General features: G+C 41.8%; 1 protein-coding gene across 6 annotated transcripts in view; it reads right to left on the bottom strand.

Annotated features, from left to right (window-relative positions):
* Positions 1-21,649, bottom strand: part of LOC115475343 (copine-1-like) — a 167,184-nt gene continuing 145,535 nt past the window's right edge. For 5 of the 6 annotated variants that reach the window (XM_030210988.1, XM_030210985.1, XM_030210986.1 and 2 more), the window contains 4 exons: positions 17,936-17,987; positions 13,848-13,981; positions 11,564-11,800; positions 1-6,193 (listed from right to left, as the gene is read on the bottom strand). In XM_030210988.1, the coding sequence (XP_030066848.1) occupies positions 6,083-6,193; positions 11,564-11,800; positions 13,848-13,981; positions 17,936-17,987 (534 nt within the window). In that variant the 3' untranslated portion in view covers positions 1-6,082. The remainder of the gene's footprint in view (positions 6,194-11,563; positions 11,801-13,847; positions 13,982-17,935; positions 17,988-21,649) is intronic. The other variant, XR_003943010.1, reaches the window with a different exon arrangement.

Below are 21,649 nucleotides of genomic sequence, written 5' to 3'. Positions count from 1 at the left end.
TTCAGGCCATGCAGAATTTTATTCTCATGTCAGATTAGGAAGTGTCACAGCACTGATACAGTAATTTTGCTAGCAAACTGTGATTAATATTAAAAAGCTACAATGGTAAGCAACAGAAGCTGTTACTTCAGGCCCTATTCAGAAAGATTACAATGACATATGTAATAGCTGAAGCAAATCAATTGAAATTAATTTCAATCATTTTCCCTGTTCAAAACCAACACCCAGTTAGCACATAATTTCTCAGTACAGAAATTTAAGATGAATAAATGTTAAGTATAAAATTTGAGCCCGAGTGATCCATCCAGTGAGTGATAATGTCCAATGATATAATTTTAAGGACCAGCAGCAAGCTTCATGTGGAAGAAGGCAGTATCACCTGGAGTTATGTGGATGTTTGTAAACCAAATTCTTACCATACCGGTCGGTCCCTCACAAATTGGGACATGGTCAAAGAAGTCCATACAAAAACACAGGCTCCACATATTGGCCCATTTTGGAGGAAGGGTTCCTCATCTTTAATAAGAGACCAGATATGACACATTAACAAAAGAGTTAATTGCTTAACAAACAACACACAGCAAGAACTGCTGATTTGCTGAGGCAGCTCCTAGGTCCCTTGTTAAAACTATTTTCCATACAGTGTCTCAGTCAATGCAGTAAAGCGCAATGGCTCCTTCGCAGGACTGGGAACAATGTAATTTTTTGCTTTTGTGTTAATATTACTTTCTTACATTCTAGTGAGAGAGAAAAAAAAGATATTAAAATGCTAAAACATTTTCTTCACTAAAGTGACTGCATGTTTGATGAGGATTGTTTTCTCTCATTTTGTACTTAGTGTTTATTCTTTTTAATGATGTACTTTATGAATTACAAGACAATGTAGTGTCTACAGCTCTCAAGGGAGTTGGACTCCTCAGAAACTTCAAGCTGAGATACAAAACTTTCCTCACTAATGCAGGCAGAATTCATTCCTTCAGGCTCTTCCTTGAAGTTTCCAACCTAAAACACAAATATGGGGCTGGCATTCCTTTTAGTCAATAGGCTGTTATACTCAACCTGCTTCAGGAGCCTTTCCTGCTACCTTCTTGAATCTGGTCTTGCTTTGTCCTGCTGCTCATGGAACCTACCCCTCATGCATTCGAAAACATGCTGAGCAGGATCCCAATTTTGTCACTTGCAGAAAACAGGAAGGAGCAAATGAGGCAGCCCTCAGTCTCCGCAATCCAGCCAACTTTCAACCTGATTTAGATTTAATGATCTGTGAGAAATACAGCTAGAAGATTCAGTGGAAAAATAGGAGCTTACATGCCTCAGATGCTTTGTGACAACTTATAATGATGGGGTACCATCCAGAAAAAAAACAAAAAAACAAAAAAGAAAAAAGGCTGGATATTTAGCTGACAGCCACATTAGTACTGGCAGCTATTTAATATTCCAAGCTTTGTGATTAGATGTGGACAGGGAACATAGCGCCAATTAAACAGATATGCACAAACACTTTGGGATTGTTTTTTCAGATTTTTTCCAGGCTTATTTGGGATCATTCACTTTAATAATATTTTTAATGTACATTAGAAATTAATGCGTGAAAAAAATAACTGAACAAGTGTTAACTCATGTTAAATCTATTTTGCACACACTAAATTTAAGTCACACTAATGAATGCATATGTATACAGTGATCTTTAAAAATCAGAGTTGCAGCAAACTCAGATAAAAATATATAAAAAATATATTTTCTTCATAAAAAAAACTATAAGAATTGGCAAGGCACAATATATAAAGCAGCACATAATATACTCAGTATAGTAAGAGGTAGCAAATTACTAGGAGTATGATACAGCTAAGGAGATTTCTTTCTGACTAGCAGCAGTAACTAAATGATTGCGGGTAAGGTCATGGCTAGATTTCTCTCTTGAACATACTTAAGTGCGGGCGTGGGGAAGAGGGGATCGCCAAAGATGTGAACAATCAGTGTGAAGATCCTCCTCTTCCTCATTGCCCCCTAAATGGGACACTTTTCTTGAACTGGACTCCTTAAAATTAGAAGCTGTAAGGAAAGAGGCTGAGTTGGATACTATGGAGGTCACAGAGATATGAAAACCATGACTGGGACACTGTTCCTACCCTGTCCTCCCTGATGTAACTAAGGGAGGAGGAGAGGCATTATATGTAACAGATAACATTAAAGCCACAGAACTGTAGGACCTATGAGGGAAGGAAAAGGTACAGTGGGATAATCAGGGAACAGAGCATTTACCTACCAACTGTGGTGAGATATACAGACCTCCTTCGCAGGCAGAAGTAATAGAAATTTAATTGAAGACAAGAATGATATTGCTATGAAAGAAGAAGTGCTAATGATAGTATTTGTTGATTGTGACATCCTTGCTAGTGTGGTCTAGAAATAGGGAGATCTGGCATTCTCCATAGTGAGAACTATTCTGGCAATTGATGATGGAACCCCTTCACCGGAGGGGCAATAACGGACCTAGTGCTTATGAATGGGGAGACTGTTTCTGATGTTGTTGTGGGTGATTGTGTTGCATCCATTGCTTACTGGATTATGTGGTTCAATATGAGGACATGGCTGGAGATTTATTCCAAAGTGAGAGTCTTCATAAAAACTAACTTAAGAAGGGAATTACTTTATGGAATTGTTAGCAGGATGTGAACAGCTTTGGAAAGAGGAAAGCAGACAAACTTGGAAAGATATTTTAAGGGCTACAAATCTTTTCAATAGGAAAGCAAAATAAAAGGATCCAACACAGCAGCTGAAAAGAAAGGGAAATGTTTAGTTTTTATAAACAGATCACAGAAAAGGGGATTAAAAGCAATATCAGGAGAAGCTATGGGAAGCCGGTAAAATAGGCAGGAAAGCAAAGATGCAAATAGCTAATACAGTGAATTAGGGGGATGAGGGTTTGTTTGTTTTTTTGTTAAAGATGTTAGCTACAGAAGCAAGTTCAAAAGTGGCAAAAGAATATTGGGGCTGATGAGGATAAAGCAGAAAGAGTCACATACATCAGTGTTCACAGATGAAGGGCTCGGAGTAGAAATGGAAGTGAGGAGTCAACTGAACTAAAGGCAGACAAAGTGATGGGGTTGGAAGGGAGACATTTTAAGAGATCAAAGGAATTTAATTCAGTTCTTGTGGCTCTGTCTGACCTTTTGAACACTACTTTAGAGTCTGGAGTTGGTTCCAGAAGACTGGAGGTAGTCAGATGGTGTTCCTCTCTACAGAAGTAGAAGCAGAAGGAACTACAGGCATTACTCTGAACTCTGTGGTAATTTACTGGAAATGGTTCAGTCTCTGGAATCCAGTGGATTACAAGATGTGAGGCAACAAGGATATACCAGAGGTAGATTTAGTCAGTAGAATCTGATTAACTTCTTTGGAATGGGGAGAGCCCTAGATATGGAAAACCCAATTTCAACAAGGCCTTTGACATAGTTTTGCATCAGCAACATATAAACACACTGAAAGTTGTTGGTATGAACCCTAAATGATTGAATGGTTTACAAACTGGTTAAGTGCAAGATGACAGAGGGTGGTAGTAAATGGAGCTCACACTGAGCCACCGTTACTAGTGATATGCTCCAGGAATCAGTTGTTGGTCTTGCTCTTTTTAAAACTTTTATAAGTGATATTGTAGAGCAGCTCTCAAGGTATGTCTTTTTGCCATTGATATCAAAATCTGCTATAGGGGAGACACCCAGGAAGGTGTAGGTAACATGAGAAGGGATCTACCTAAGCTTGATGAATGGTACACTTGAGCTACAAAAAAAAACAAGAAAGCAGTGCAATATATAAAGTAGTTCTGTGTAATAAAGAGCAGGACCTGCCTGGGTGCATAGGGAGAGGACTAGACAGCAAGAAATAAGAGGCAATAGTATTTCTGTTTAAGGCTCTGGCAAGACCTAATTTAGCATATAATGTACAATTCTTTGAAGAACACACCTTCTAAATATGCCTCTATGTCTATTCTTACGTTCTTATGAAAAGGAGAGGAATAAACCCTGGCTTCATTGTGAGGATTTGAGGGTACTTGACCCTTGCCATCCCTGGTTGCAAGATTTCCTTTCAGCTCAAAAGGAAGATGGTTGGGATTGCCCTTTCTCATGCTGGTTATGCCAAGGATATCCTGACTGATAATGCTTAACATCCCTGAATCTTGATCTGCTAGAGGAAGAATGAGATGATGATCTGGGCTTGTTCTCTGAGGCTTAGAGTCACCTATAACCTTCACTATCTTCTTCAGGTCTTTTCTGAAGAGAAGCTTAGTCCTAAAAGAAACCCTGAACTAAAGAAGCCTTCTAGCTGACAAAACTAGGACCACGCTTCTAACCGAAATGTGACTGAAATCATAGAGAACAAAAGCTAAATAAGCCAAAACATGCTGAAGGAGGGCAAAGAACCTTAACGCATCCATATCTCAGCTCGGGTATCCTCCTTGGAACCCCATAATGACCAGAAAATGGTGCTTTGATTCAACAAATAAGAATCGATTGTAGAGCTTTTACAATTTGCAGGCAATATCTTTGTACTGGATACATATATATGTGACCAACATAACTTTTATTGAGTCTCTGCAAACTGGGGTCTGGATTTTGTGTTGACATAACGGAGGGAATAATCTCTCCTAAAAGCTCATCACTAAGTTATCAAGTTAACCTTCACCTTTACTTCTATCAGAGAACTGACATGGTAACTACATTACTATATTTATAAACAAGAGCTCCAAGGTCTTTATATCTTTATCAAAAAAATTAACAAGAGAGAAAGCTTCGTATCAAGACTCTACCAACACAGGCTTGGCACAGGAGTCAAAGGAAGAGAGACAGCCCCCTGCAGGGAGTGGTGGTCCCACTAACCAAAAGATGAAGGGTAGATGATAAAACAATAAAAAATGGTAATAAATACATTCATTTCAAAATGCACTTTCTTTTTAAAAACAGCTCAATACAGACCATCATATTATATAAATCCTCATAAGACCTAATATGTTTTGGCACACGCTTTGCATTGTGTGTGTGTGTGTGGGGGGGGGGGGGGGGACGGGACATAAGAACAAAATATCAAAGCATACCAGTGTACTACAGCATAAGATAATGCCACCAAGTGTCATGAGGTGAATCATCATTCAACAAGTGTGAATGAAAAGATGTGTAGGTAAAATGGAGCCTCTTTTCTGACGTCATTCTGAAAACACTGCACAGCAGTTGCCAAACATTGCCACATATTGTGAAGGGGTTCTTGTGTGCAGAAGGTTTTGTGACACCATTCACATTATACTGAGCTATTTAAAGCATATTTTAAACTATATTTATTAGCAAATAACTTCTTAATTGGAAAGCAAAAAATGCAACTATTGAATATCTCTAAGATAAAACATTTTTTGCTAGATTGTGAGAGGGGACGATGCGATGCCAGGCTTCCTAAAACTGGTTTCCGTTATTAAAACCCAGTAGAAATGGGGCAATTAAAAAACTCCTGCAAAAACAGGAGAAAAGACTGCTCCCAAAATAACTGGGTATATACTACTAAAAATATACAGTATGATATGTCCTGTCAAATAATCTGTATCAAAATTAGCTCAAAAATAGACTGAGCACAACCAAAATAAAGTCATTCATCTGATCCCCAACTTTCTTCTTCATGAGGGGTAAATATCCAAATATTTGGAGGCTATTTGGATCAAGTCACATCGTGTTTTTAACAAAGGAAACCAGCGATAGGTTTCTGGCTACTATCTAAGTTCACCCCAGTAGTTGAGGTTTCCTTTGTTTCAACAGAACGTTAATCTAGCAAAATATATTTATTACCATTTATTTAATGTTCTCTCATTTGCCCTTTGTTGGTTACTGATTACACCATTGTCTACTAAATGAAAAATCTGTTAGCCAATGGTCATATATACCAAAACTGAGTAACTTTTATACATGGAACTTAATTGGCAAAACCCTTAAAGTACATCTGAATCCTAAGCGCATGAGTTTATAAAAACATCCAGATGATTTTCTTTTTGGAGGACCTGCAGGGTCAGAGGCTGCCTATCCCCATTCAGCCTAGGACCTTGCTAGGCCTGCTTTGGTGGTTTCATGGGCGACCAGCCGCACATCTTATAAAATGAAACTAGCTGCTTTGGGACTTCTGCCAGGACAGACTGGGCAAGAGCCTCCTTAGGTGCCTGTGAAGAAAAAAAAATAGATTCAGCAGGACATAAATTAAATGTTAATTTACAGCAGCAAAACTGTAATGCTATAAAACCCCATCCCGCCCCCCCCCCCCCCCACTCATATCTTTCACACAGTCCACACAGGGTGGAGAGAGAGAAGAAGAGGGCAGGAATAAATTACAACCCTCCTAACCTTTTATAAAGATAACAAATAACGGTTAGTGAATTTTCATACTCAGAAAAGTGCAACAGTGTTTCTCAATATACACAACCAAGTAGTATTTTAAGCACAGGAGAGAGATAAACCTGGTGTATTTGGCATCCGGGGCGATCATTTTTTAACACCCACCCATTTATGAAAAAATTACTTTTAGTAATAATCCACAAGTCACACGACAAGGGTGTACCTAGGAAAAGGCTGCATCTTAAACACTACAGTAAGCACTAGAACATCAATACAACCATTATAAAACTCCCATTATAAAAGTAAACAAGCCAGATTAGTAAAGATGATCCTGCCAAAAGAAAACCACGTCTTTTTCACAAACATAACACAGATACATCTTCACCCAGTATAAAATAAGTAACCACAAACTAAAAATAGAAATATCTAGAGAAAAATTAAAGTGAACCCCCAAGAAGCCAGATTCCGCATACAATGCAATGCCACAGAACAGTGACGCACGTCCCCTAGTACTGTGCAAAATAAAGATAGCAGATGTAAATTAGAAAAAAAAATACTGTCAAATACCAATCACCACTTTACAAACAGCAATAAAACAGAAAATAAGATAATACCATTTTATTGGCCTAATATATTTATCAAGGTTTCAGAGGGCAAAACCCCCTTCCTCATGTCAGTACAGTATACTGCTATTATGGTATTCTGTTCTGACCCAAGGATGGGGGGTTTTGGTCTCTGAAAGTTAGTCAAAAATGTATTAAAATTAGTCCAATAAAAAATCACCTTATTTTCATTTTCTGTTTCTTACCACAGCTACAATACTACTTTAACCTAAAGCAAATATATATATATTTTTTCTACCTTTGTCATCTGGTTTCTGCTTTCCTCATCTTCTCTTCACTCTCTCCCTTCCATCCAGCACCTGCCCCCTCTCTCTATCTCTCTGCCTTCCAGCCAGCATCTGCCTGCTTTCTCTGCTCCTTCCATCTTTCCATACGGTGTCTGCCCAATTGCTCTGCTCCTTCCATCCACTGCCTGCCCCTTCTTTCCTTTCCATTCAGCCTGTGTCTCCCCCCCTCTCCATTATACATGATGCATTTCAGAATTTCCCCTCTTGCCATCTTTATCTCTCCTCTCTCTGTTCTTAACTCCCATCCCCATCCATCTTCTGCTTTCCAGTATCTCCTGTCTATTAGACTTTTTTTTCTTTCTTCATGTCCACCATCATTCCCTCTGGCTCCCTCTTTCTCCTGTCCATAACCTCCCCTCTGTGTCCCTGTCCCTATTTCCCTTATGTTCAGCATCTGCCCTCTGTGTCCCCATCCCTTCCCCCTCAGCTCCCATGTTGCTAGCCCCTGCCCCATAGTACTGTATCTCGTTCTCCCCCTCCCCAGATCTAGCTTTTTCCCAGTCTCTTCCCTCATGCGTCCCACCTTTCACTCTTCCCTACCCGCCCACTCTCTTCCCAAACTCTTCATTCTTGCTCTCGCTTCCTCCTTCCCCCTTTGGTCTGGCATCGCTCTCCCACCTCTCTCCACTCTTTTCCCCTTCCCCTGTGATGTGGCATCGCATTGCTCTCCCTCCTCTTTCCACTTTCCCTTTCCCCTGTGGTCCTGGCATCACATCGCTCTCCCTCCTCTCTCCACCCCCTTTCCCCTTCCCCTGTGGTCCTGGCATCACATCGCTCTCCCTCTTCTCTCCACCCTCTTTCCTTTTCCCTGTGGTCTGGCATCGTTTTTCCTCCCTCTCTACACCCCCCCCTTTCCCTTGTGGTCTGGCAACGCTCTCCCTCCTCTCCACCCCTTTCCTCTTCAGTCTGGCATTGCATCATCCTCTCTCCACCCCCTGTGGTCTGCCATTGCTTTCCCTCCTCTCTCCACCCCCTCCCCGCTCTGCAGTCTTCCAAGCTTCTAGGCCCACCGGTAGCATCAGTGAAGTAAATGCTGCCTTCGGCCTGCTCCGGAAGCCTTCTCTATACAGCTTCCTGCATAGGTGAGATGCTGAACAGAGAAGTCTTCCAGGGATGGCCGAAAGCAACGCTTACATAGCGGATGGAGGCCTGGAAGTTTAAAGGCCTGCAGCGGGTGAGGGGGTGAAGAAAGGAGGGAGAGCGATACCACACCAGTCGGGGAAATGGGAACACAAATGGCAGCACTGCACCAGTTGGGGGGGGGGGGGGGGTACCCATGGCAGTACCCTCTTATGATCTGCACCCGGGGTGGGCTGCTCCCACTACCCCACCCTTGGTATGCCACTGAAACCTGCAGCAGCACATGCATGCCTGCTGTGCCTCTGAGCTAAGTTCCTGTTCTGACTCTCTCCTTGTACATGAAAGATTTGTATACAATGGAAGCAGAGTACTAAAATCAATTTCATGTATATTCACTGTGGTTATTTTGAAAACATGACTGGCAAGGTTGACTTGGAAACACTGGCTTACAGTTGTCTAATACTTTTCCACTAGCCCTGATAGTGGAAAGATCTGAGAATGGGGGTTAAAAAGGAGAGAGGAGATTTTGGATGGAGGGAGAATATCTTGTACTGGGTGGATTGGGGGGGGGGGGGGTAGAGAAAGGACCTGAAATAGGGAGAGGGAGAGAGAAAACACCCCACATTTAGGGGAGGGGGAAAATAAATCCTGGGAGATAGTGGGAGAGGAAGTGGGTGAGAAATAGAAAAACAAAAGAAGGAAGACTGAGGAGTACATAAGTAATGCCACACTGGGAAAAGACCAAGGGTCCATCGAGCCCACCATCCTGTCCACAACAGCGGCCAATCCAGGCCAAGGGCACCTGGCGAGCTTCCCAAACGTACAAACATTCTATACATGTTATTCCCGGAATTGTGGATTTTTCCCAAGTCCATTTAGTAGCGGTTTATGGACTTGTCCTTTAGGAAACCGTCTAACCCCCTTTTAAACTCTGCCAAGCTAACTGCCTTCACCATGTTCTCTGGCAACGAATTCCAGAGTTTAATTAAACGTTGGGTGAAGAAAAATTTTCTCCGATTTGTTTTAAATTTACTACACTGTAGTAAATTTACTACACTGTAGTTTCATCACATGCTTTGGAAAGCATGAACAGACGCTTCACATCCACCTGTTCCACTCCACTCATTATTTTATATACTACTACTACTATTAAACATTTCTATAGCGCTATGTCTCCCCTCAGCCGCCTCTTCTCCAAGCTGAAAAGCCCTAGCCTCTTTAGTCTTTCTTCATAGGGAAGTCATCCCATCCCCGCTATCATTTTAGTCGCCCTTCGCTGCACCTTTTCCAATTCCATTATATCTTTCTTGAGATGCGGCGACCAGAATTGAACACAATACTCAAGGTGCGGTGGCACCATGGAGCGATATAATGGCATTATAACATCCTCACACCTGTTTTCCATACCTTTCCTAATAATACCCAACATTCTATTCGCTTTCCTAGCCGCAGCAGCACACTGAGCAGGTTTCAGTGTATTATCGACAACGACACCCAGATCCCTTTCTTGGTCCGTAACTCCTAACGTGGAACCTTGCATGACGTAGCTATAATTCGGGTTATTTTTTGCCACATGCATCACCTTGCACTTGCTCACATTAAACATCATCTGCCATTTAGCCGCCCAGTCTCCCAGTCTCGTAAGGTCCTTCTGTAATTTTTCACAATCCTGTTGCGAGTTAACGACTTTGAATAACTTTGTGTCATCAGCAAATTTAATTACCTCGCAAGTTACTCCCATCTCTAAATCATTTATAAATATATTAAAAAGCATATAAGTAATAACTGCACCTGGATTTATCTCACCCTTTAACTTGGATTTGAAAAAGTGAATAATCAAATCTAAAGTCCAAATCTAGTAACATGAAAGCTGAGAGAAACATGAAAGTAAGTAATCAATGGAAGAGAGGAGAAAGACTAAAAGAAAGTATTAAAATATTTGCGGTATACTGACACCAGACGCAAAGTACAGTGGACATAAATAAGGTGTGGGGAGCGGGGGGGGGGGGGGGGAATGGGGAACAAAACATTAAAGAAAAGACCAGAGAATGAGAAACGATATACCTAAGGTTTGGAAAATTTTGTTCGCTGAGAAAGGTTATTGAGAACTGAATATTATAAAGTATCCTGGGAATAGCTTTACTTTTGTTGGCTGATTTTTCTTTCAGATATATAATTAATTTTCCTCTATCAATGACAAACCCATTGGAACTGAGGCTTTTGTACTGGGCCCAAAAACGTAATTATATTGAGAGATTATTACAATTTTCCCAGGGGGATAACCCACCAGACTTCCATCTCATACCAACAGACTTCTTACTCACTACCAGCAATCCAGAGAGGAAAGCAGCGTTTCTTACTCGAAGGGCAACCTCTCTAAACGGGTAAGTTTTGCACATAACCATGAGAATAATGAATTTTACCCTAAGCCAAGGTATATGGTAAATGACCTCAATCTCAAATTTACTACTAATTGCCATAGTACTTGTGATCAGGTGTTGCTTGAAAAGTCCTTATAATCAAGCTTGCAGTGCCCAAAAGATTGCAGAAATCATTCCCATTATACCCGCCACATTTACTCACCCATGTGTAACTTCTCTGCTGGTTTCAACCTGACATCTGAATGTGAGTGCCCCTAATCTCTCATGACCTACACATTTAAACATCAGACTGAAGCCCACAGAATGAGGTATACACAGAAACGCTGCTGCTCTGGGGAGGAAGGAAAGAAAGAAAGAGAGAGAATCATGCAGAACTTGGTTTGGGGTGCTAAGAAGACTGACCAAACTTCAAAGTGTACCACAAACCAAAAATGCTGAAAAGCATTGCACTTCTGCTCTCCCCCCATCTGATTCATGACACCACTCCCCCCACCCCTTTTACTCTCTAGATACCAGCAATCATTTCCAGTCAAATCCTCAAGTTTCACACGCGATGGGCGTGATCAGCAATGCCTTCCTCAAAGTTCAATGCAAAAGGTACAACATAATACCGACAGCTTGATTCCTGCATTGAGCCTTGGAAAAGGTAGCTAAATACACATTTTATACAACCCATCCCACTTAGCACAGTAACTAGGTCCAGACCTTGCTCTGTAATTATGATGTTTTGGGGGTTTTTTTTTTAAAACCCATTTATTTACTGTTCATCCAGGCCAGGACTTGCCTTTTCATGGGCCTGATAAGCACCAACAACACATTTGACTTACATTTTGAAACTGTCTGAAAGGCACAAATTGCACGATGTCCCTGGCAGCAGACTCGCCCGTGGGGGATTTCAGCACACCGTTATCACCGTCCAGGAACTCCATGGCTCTGAAGTCAGCACTGCCAACTCCAATGATGATGATGGACATGGGCAGCTTGGAGGCATTAACTATTGCTTGCCTCGTATGGTCCAAATCTGTAATCTCACCATCCGTGATTATCAGGAGCACAAAGTATTGCTGTTGGGGAAGACAGAGCACCATCTGGTTTCAGGATAACATTATAACTTATATTCCGCTAACACCTCTTCTAGTAAGCATAATTATTTGTAATTGGGACAAATTCAATGAGCTACTCAAATAGTCACGTCTTTCTGTACAGCATTGATGAATATCAGCCAGGATGTGCATTAATTTAAACTGCCGCAATCCCCCTTCCAGCCTCCTGATCCCTTCCCCACCCTCTCCTCAGTCCACACCAAGTTTAGCCCCCTCCCCACAATGTTATCTCCCCCCAACCCCAGCACTCTAGGTAGCCCCCTACCCACTCAGGCCTACTACCTTCTAATCTCTGGTGGTCCAGGGGGTCATTGGGGGCAATAGTGCAGTCCTCTCGCTCCTGCCGCTAGTGGCCAGTCTCACAAAATGGCTGCCAATAGGGACAGGAGAAAGGGGGCCGCACTCCTACTCCCAACAACCCTCTGGACCAAAGGGATCAGAAGGTAGAGTCGAATTGGGGGGGGGGGGGGGGCCCTACCTAGAGCGCTGGGTTCAACATTTTGGGATCCCTGAATCAGCTAAAGCAGAGCAGAGATTCCCTGTCGGGCACTGATGGACAAGCTATGTTTAAGCATAAGAGCCAACTTTTCAAAATTATTGAGGGTGCTAAGCCCAGTGGAAATAACCCCTCCCAGGACACACACAAGGGATGTTCTCAATATTGGGGGTGCTCAAGCACCCACAGAGTCGGCTCCTATGTGTTTAAGTAGACTTTGAACAACTGGAGATATGTATGAAGGTAAGTACAAAGTTGGCAAAATTTGAAGGTTACATAGCTGTTTGTTTGTTTTTTCTTGTTTTGGTTTTTCCTGTTTGCTGCTGATGCAGCTTTCACTCTGTTTGATGGATGATAAGTGGAGGTTTTTTTTTTAGATCTGTGATGGTTGTGGTATTGCCTTAGCTCTGTGCTGCTTATAAGAGCTGAGGGTCTTTTTTTCTCCACTTTTTTGTAATTGTTGTATTCAGACCATGTAATATAATAAGTTTTGATCAATTAGAGTGTTGCTGCATTACATATGTATAGAAATGTACTAATGAGTTTTGATAGTGTGAAATTCTTGTTCGTGTGACATTTGTGTCTTGCAACCAAGGTGAAGACAACAAAAATGAAAGGGATCTCTAGTGAGACAAACCAGGAAACAGCCTCTCCTCCCCCCTCCAAACATAACAGAAAAGGTGCTAAAACCAAAAGGCAGTGTGGGATGGTCTAAATGACACCAGCAATTCTCCAGCAGCATGAAATCCTCCTCTTGTGAGAGCAACAGGAAAGTTTTCATGGAAGATCTAAAGCTTTTTTTAAAAAGCTCTTGAAGATTTCTTTTGAGTCAACATGTGAAAGCCATGTGACCCATCCGTAAAGCTCACTGCAGCACTGTTGTCAGATAAGGATGAACAGTCCACGGATCATGTTAATATCATACACTCATCTCCTCTTCAAATCACATGGCCATTAATACAATATTGGACATAACCACTAATGAAGATCTATCATTCAGTATTGATTCCCCTTATCAATGTCTTCATGTCTGCTTTGACCACTGCAAGCCAAAATAATAATGCATGGTTTTCTCATCTTCAAAATCAAACGCTTTCTTTTTTGGACAAATTCAGTTGGCTCTCAGTTCAGACCTCCAAAAGTGATATGCAGTCTTGGACTAACTTTTGTATTTCACGGCAAAGCTGATCTCAGAGGGTTTTTTGTTTTGTTTTTTTAAGGCTAAGAAAGGTTCTCCCTGAATAGGGTTACCAAATTGCTCCAAATCATAGAGGACAGGCTGAGCCAGTCCTGGCTTTGCTTCCACTGAGCGCACTGGAAGCAAAACTAGGACTGACTCAGCCTGTCCTCCATGACCTGTATCCCTGAAGTCTCTCTCACACACGTCAAACACACTTGGCCCTGGGATCAGTATAAGCTTTGCTTGGTCTGAGGGAACTGAGACCTGGCAGTGACAGTCTGTTGAAGTATTTTACCTCTACATTACAAGAGCAGAACAAACAAGATGCTCACCGAGGCATTTCTTTCCTGAGTGGCTGCTGCTGCAAACCTGGCAACATGGTTAATGATAGGTGAGAAATTGGTTGGTCCATATAGTCGCACTTGGGGCAGAGCCTGGCGGTATGCATCTACGATCCCCTGTACACCTGTAACACATATTCCCAGTCACTTCTCACAGACAAATGTAACATCTTGCCCTTCGTAGACATGACATAGTAGATGGTAAAAACAAAACAAAGAAAACAACAACAACAACAACAACAAAAACAATTGTTTCATGCAGTCAGCTCTGTTATTCCAGTCTATGATGCTACTGATATATCAACAGCTGCTGGCTGTAGAACCTTGATTGATTGTTGGATATTATTTACTCAACCCAATTTCTGTAATATAATAAAATTACAACATTTTGACACATAAGGATTAGAACCATTAATATTTGATACACAATTAAATAAAGAATCCCACCTCAATCTCTCATACAGAGACTTGGATGAAGACGTCTACATAAAAACCTCAAATGGTTCAAGACGCAGAACAAAAGTAGCCCCTTGGCAGTGACCCACCATCCCAAAGCACTTCTCTGTCAAGATCTGAGTTTGAATTACAGTCAGCAGGGCGGGGGTGGAAGGAGCAGGAAGGCAAACCAAGCATAAAGCAGTAGATGGTAAAAACAGGATAGCAATAAGAGAAGGGGAAGAACTTCTTCATTCACCCCCATCTTCTCATTGCTGAGATTCTAATTCCTCCTTTTTATCTTTTGTTTTATCATTGCGTGTCCTATCCCTGTGTTGTCTGTCCTTTACACCCTACCCTTTACTTGTTTTGGTTTTAAAATGTAGAGGAATGTGGTAGCCGTGTTAGTCCACTCTTAAGGTTATCAATAGAAATCAAACAAAATAAAACATGGAAAAGAAAATACGATGATACCTTTTTTTATTGGACATAACTTAATACATTTCTTGATTAGCTTTCGAAGGTTGCCCTTCTTCCTCAGATCGGAAATGTTTTCACTTATATACACTGTCAGCTAGCACATTTGCTTATTTCCGGTTTTAAAATGTAAACCACTTTGCTGTCTGTTTGTTTGTACGTTTGGGAAACTTGCCAGGTGCCCTTGACCTGGATTGGCCGCTGTCGTGGACAGGATGCTGGGCTCGATGGACCCTTGGTCTTTTCCCAGTGTGGCATTACTTATGTACTTATGTCTAAAAATAAAGTAGAAAGTAGCTGTTTTATCTGGTTTTACCCTGAAGTGTTGCAATAACCTAAACAGTTACCATAACTAGAGAGGCCACTGCTCAAACATCTAGCCTCTACTACTACTACTACTTAACATTTCTACAGCACTACTAGGGTTACGCAGCGCTGTACAGTTTAACAAAAAAGGACAGTCCCTGCTCCAAGGAGCTTACAATCTAAAGGACAAAATGTCAAGTTAGGGCAGTCTAGATTTCCTGAATAGAGGTATAGTGGTTAGGTGCAGAAGGCGACATTGAAGAGGTGGGCTTTGAGCAAGGATTTGAAGATGGGCAGGGAGAGGGCCTGGCGTATGGGTTCAGGGAGTTTATTCCAAGCATGGGATGAGGCGAGGCAGAAAGGGCGGAGTCCCCATGGCCTTACTACACAGTAGTTGGTCACCAGTCTGCTGGAACCAACCCATTTGGTTTCTAGGAAGTTGCAGCTTGCTTGTACCAACCCAGCCAGCCCATGCCTGCTGTGGTATTTGGTTATATTTCCTTTATCTAACTTCAAGTAATGGGTAGGTTGTTAGCCTTGCTGAAAGCTCATAACTCCTCCTCCCATATAAGTACATAAGTATTGCTATACTGGGACAGACCAAAGGTCCATCAAGCCCAGAATCCTGTTTCCAACAGTGGTCAATCCAGGTCACAAATACCTGGCAAGATCTAAAAAAAAGTACAAAACATTTTATGCTGCTTATCCCAGAAATAAGCAGTGGATTTTCCCCAAGTCCATTTTAATAATGGGCTATGGACTTTTCTTTTAGGAAGCCGTCCAAACCTTTTTTAAACCCTGCTAAGCTACTACATTCTCTGGCAACAAATTCCAGAGTTTGAATTCTGTCACAATACTAGTTTCTACCAATAGGTTATTCTAAGCATCTAGTACCTTCTCAAAGAAACAGTTTCTCAGATTTACTCTGAATCTTTTCCCATCCAACATTGTACCATGACCCTTTGTCCTTTTTTTAAAACTTGACCATCTTCCTAGTTTTCAAGACCTTTCAATTTTTTCAACTCTTCTGGCATGACCACTATTACAACCCTTTTTTGTGTGCATTCTATTTACAAAATCAAAGAAACATCTTTGAACAGGAAATGCAGTGAGTTTACCAAAAGAAAATGATATGAATCCAGGCGGGCAGCATTCTGAGTTTTCCCCTTCCTTTTCAGTATTAGTGGTAAGTAGAAATTGCAAAATATTAGCATAAGAATGACAAATGCAGATCAGAAGAATTTCCAGCACGCCATCTTGAATCCCTCCACCAACAAACAATCATATTTCCTCCTTAACGCCCTCTGCAATATCACTTATGAAGATATTGAAAAGAACTAACTATTCATAATACTGAGCTCCAGCATACAGCCGAACACATTTAGCACAAGTCCCTGTCTCCGGACAATCACCTTTGCAAGGATCTCTTGAACTATTACTGGTCACAACTAAGAAATCTCCGCCACCATTACTACACGGATTTAGTCAATAAATCCTCAAACCACCCTAAGAAGCTGTTCTCTTTAGTCAATCAACTTTCTTCCATTACCCCAGCATTCTCGCACCCACATAATCTCTCAGCATCTGATTTCTCCTACTACTTTACCACTAAAATCAAATCTCTTCAATTCTCTACCCTACAGTCATCATCTTAACCTTCCTGTCCTTACCACCTGCCTCCCCCATTCCCTCTTTACTCTGTTTTCCCATTCCTTGTCTCAGTTTAGTCTTCAAGTTGATTCCTCCCGAAAGACTACATGTTCCTTAAACCCTATACCTTCAACATAGCTATCGCTTCCATGGTATGCTCTACTCCCTCTCTCTTGCTATGAGTAACAACAGCTTTTCATAGCAGAGCCGGTAGTGGGAGGCGGGGCTGGAGGTTGGGAGGCGGGGATAGTGCGGGGCACACTTATACGGTCTGTGCCAGAGCCAGTGGTGGGAGGCGGGACTGGAGGTTGGGAGGCAGGGATAGCGCTGGGCAGACTTATACGGTCTGTGCCAGAGCCAGTGGTGAGAGGCGGGGATAGTGCTGGGCAGACTTATATGGTCTGCGCCAGAGCCGGTGGTTGGGAGGCGGGGGAAGTGCTGGGCAGACTTATACGGTCTGTGCCCTGAAGAGCACAGGTACAAATCAAAGTAGGGTATACACAAAAGTAGCACACATGAGTTGTCTTGTTGGGCAGACTGGATGGACCGTGCAGGTCTTTTTCTGCCGTTATCTACTATGTTTACTATGTTACTCTGTACCTCTCCATTGGAAAACTGCTGTAGTAGACCAATCTTGAAGAAACCTTCTGTTGACTCTAACACTCTAATTATAGCCGTATTTTCAACTTCCCCTTCCTTTCCAAGGTTATTGAAAAGGTCTTCTCTCAACTTTCTTAGCACGTCGAATCCTCTCACATACTTCACCCTTATTAACCCGGTTTCTGTCCAGGCCATTCCACTGAACTCATCATGATTTCATTGCTGAATGATATTTCACTCTGCATTTGACCAAGGCAATGTTAGCTTACTAACTTCCCTCGATCTTACAGCCACTTTTAACTTTCTCATTCATTCTCTGCTTTTACTTAGACTCTATAGCTAGATGGTTTTCATCCAATAAATTCTCAACCCATAAAAAATGAGCTCTTTGGGTCACAGGCCGTCTTTCCTAGTCTTCGTCCATCCCCATGTTACAGGGACTGCAATCATAAGACTCAAGTTTAACGTATTCAAATCCAGCTTTTGTGAGCAGCCAACAAGTAAAGGGTAATGCATTTCTAAAAACAATCAGCTCACAATACATTGCAATATAAGAGATGAGGAAGAACCAGAGAATGGGGTCCCCAGTTGATACAAGCATCCAGGGTTACCTGGGCAATAAGGATTGCTGGAGTTGAAGTTCAAGGCAAATTCATGTGACACCTGAGAAAGGAGAGCATAATTTTTCAGTGAAAACATTATAAATGGCATTAACTGGCTGCCATACAGACCCACCAGGCAAACTACCAGCATATGCAGTGGCACAGCTACAGAACTAGTAAATTAGAAGCAACGAGAACATTTTTAAACTAAGCCATCCAAAAGCTGCCTTGGTGACCCCCACAATCAGTCAGCATTACAGGATAGCTACCAAAAATATATACAAGATAAATATGCCTGTGTATAGTATACACAATTTTAACTCAATGCACAGAATATTCACCTAGTTTGAGTAATCTTGAAGATTTAATTCATATGAACGTCAAAGTCTCCTATTATTGGTGAGACAAAGGTATTCCTCTGTCATTATTGTTTTGTACTTTTAATTCTGTTTGTTCCCTGCCTTGAGCTATATTGATGGTTAAGTGGGCTATAAATGGAGAAATTAGGTCTTACCTGATAATTTTCTTTCAATTAGTGCTTTCCACTATTCCAAAACCTGTGGGATAATTGTGTCCATCAACCAGCAGGTGGAGATAAAGAACTGAAAACTGAGCTGTGATATAACTCACTTGGCATTCAGTCCAGTTCCTCAGTATTTACGTAGACAAGTTGAACGGATAAACTCAGAATAAACAGAATAACCTTAAACAACTCGTTCATTTAACACTAACTAGATGAGCAAAATTGTGGACCTCTCATTTCTGGACAACTTGTGGAGAACAAGAAATATGCAGGAAACACCATGCAAGGTGACAATTATTATTTGATGCATTACTTCGAACCGACCAAACATCTAAGAAACCTCGGGCAGGCTGCTAGAATAGTGGGAAAGACTAATGGAAAGAAAATGATCAGACAAGACCTAATTTCTCCTTCCATTACTTAGCTTCCCACTATTCCAGAATCTATGGGATGTTCAAAAGCAATCCCTAGTGGTTTGGATTCTGGCACCACTGTCCTGAGGACCAAAGCCCCAAAAATTTGATTCTGAGCAAGCCGCAACATCCACCTTGTAGTGCCTGGCAAAGGTGTGCAGTCTCAACCATGTCATCAACTTGCAAAGATCTGCTGGAGACACCTCTCATAGAACGAACCTGCAAGGCCCAAGGTGCCTGCTTCCCCGCAAGCAAATAAGTTGATGTGATAGTCTCTTTCAGCTATCTAGCAATTGTGGGCTTGGAAGCCATAAGGCCAAGCCTCTGTTTACCAAAAAGCACAATCAGTCTGTCCAACTGCAAAACCCATTTGTGACTTCCAAATACCTAATGAGGGCTTTATGAATATTGAGAAGGGTCGTGAAATACCGAGCCTCTTTGTCCTCTCTGCAAATGGATGGAAGCTGTAGGGGTATTTCCCTGTGATCTAGCCTAAGCTGGTCTTGGCCTATACAAGCCTATGACATCTTGGTATAATAAGATGGCTGCTGCAACATCTCTGTGTCAGCAAGATCCAGCTTCAGCTTGTGGAAAATCACTGACAGGCTTGCTAAAGCTAAGGACAGTCTGTGTTCTAAACACCCCCTTCTATCACCCTGAGAACTGAGTAGGGAGGCAGACATGGCTCCAGAAGTTACCATTCTCCAAGGTCACAAAACAAAGAACTCTTCTTGCCATGTACTGAACTGGACAAGATCATGATTGGTTCCTACCGTCACCTGACCGAGAGGTACGGGGAAAGCGGGAACAGAAGTAAGTTAGTGAGTCGGAGACCCTTGGAAGAGGGGCAACTGGTAAGAGGACCTGAGAAATCCAGCAAGGCTCGGGGGAGCCAGAGTCTTTGTATGATACCAACCTCGTGACCTGCATCCTGGTGCAAATACCTGTGGCAGAGATATTGGCTCTGATAACCAAAGGAGTGACGGGAACCTACGTGGGCTGATAAAGACCTGCACTACATAAGACACAGACAGCTAAAATAGCGTCTGGGGAGATTCTGCTCCGGTCTTATCTGAAGCCGTCATCACGACAGCGTGGTAAGATCACAGTGATATATTTCCTGGTCTGGGGTTAGGCAGTGGTTTTATCTAAGTACGACTGGTTTATGTCAGCTCTTGGTCAGGGAAAGCAGTTAATGTGTATTTTGCATAAGATGTGATAAGTTTCATAAGGATTATTAGGTTATCATTTGTACTGTTCTAATCATTACCGTACCTAGTCAGGATAATCAGAGTGTAGTTTAGACAATATATTTTGTTAGTGCTCATATCAGTAAGGGATATTTTTATTGCATAAGCTAGCGCAGAGTATTTCTATTTTCTTATCCATAATAAAGCTAATATATATATATATATCTATCAGCTGTGTCTTTCTTTTTCACTCTACACACCAACACCTGGAGAGGTGCCAGAAGCAAGATTCCTGTATCTCACCCTAGACAGAGCTAGTGAGTCTGTTAGGCAGACTTATGCATCAGGGAATCTTGGTATAAGTAATCTGTGGGTACCTGTTGCCCTAGGTATTATTTATCTCACCCTACAAAGCTCCAGAGATTAGTTGAGATGAAATGCTGATACCACTTTCAGAAGAAAGGAAGTAACCCCTGCCTCCGAAAAGCAAAGAAAGGGATCCCGATAAGAGACAGCCTGAAGCTTTGAAACCCTATGTGCTGATATAATAGCCATCAAGAATGCTGTCCTTAGAGTAAGATCTTTCAAGAAGATCTTCCGGAGTGGCTCAAAAGGAGGCTTCTGAAAAGCTCGGACTAAATTAAGGTTCCACCCTGGACACGGTGTATGAAAGGGAGGCCGCAAGCAGCCCATTCCACACAAGAATTGAATGATATCTGGGTGAATCGCAACATAAACTTTTAGAGAACCCAACACCAATCCTTTCTGAAGGCCTTTCTGGAGAAACATTAGGATGTGTGCAATCTAAGCTCAGAAGGGAGAAAGTCTGCACTAAGAACACCAGGCCTCAACGTCCTCCACATTCTCACATATGCCATGGATGTAGAGTGCTTTTGAGCCTGAAGCAAGGTAGCAATGACCAAATCAGAATAATCTTTTCATCTCCACCAAGCCCTTTCAATGGCCAAGCCATAAGACTAAAGGGGCACGGATCCTCCATGAGCACTGGACCTGCAGAAGACAGGTTCAGCAGTCGAATGAAGTCCGTGTACCACAGCCTCCATGGCCAATCCAGGGCTATCAGAATTATTCGACCCCGGTACAATGCAATCCTTTTCAATATGCAGCCTACCATGTTTATGTTTATTCTACACCACTTTGACCTTAACATAAAATTGGAAAGGAACGCCATTAAAATAGGAAAGAGACAATCGCACATACTAAAGTCAAAGAATAAAAAAAAAATTATCATAAGTCATAAGGGAAAAGGGAAGGGAGTTAGGAGGCAACAGGAAAAATTAGAGCCTAGTGTATAAGAGCATATTCACAAAGCCAGTTAACTAGAAACAGATCCAAAAGCTATTTGGAAAAAAAGAGGACTTAAGATTTAGCCTAAATTTGGGTAAAGAAGGCTCCTGGTAAACTATTAAAAAAAAAAAAAAAAAAGAAAAAGAAGCAGAATTCCACATAGACTCCTAATGAGCCTGCTGAGGAGAGGGCAGTACTAGCTGGTTAGCATCCAGGAATCATAGTGCATGAGAGGGGGTGTAAAGATGCGCTATATCTCAAAAAAGAAATAGGGAAATCAGAAAAGGTT

The sequence above is a fragment of the Microcaecilia unicolor genome, chromosome 8 (assembly GCF_901765095.1).
Source record: "Microcaecilia unicolor chromosome 8, aMicUni1.1, whole genome shotgun sequence".
Taxonomy (NCBI): Eukaryota; Metazoa; Chordata; class Amphibia; order Gymnophiona; family Siphonopidae; genus Microcaecilia; species Microcaecilia unicolor.
Note: the sequence above shows the minus strand (reverse complement) of the source record. Positions and strands in the feature narration are given on the sequence as shown.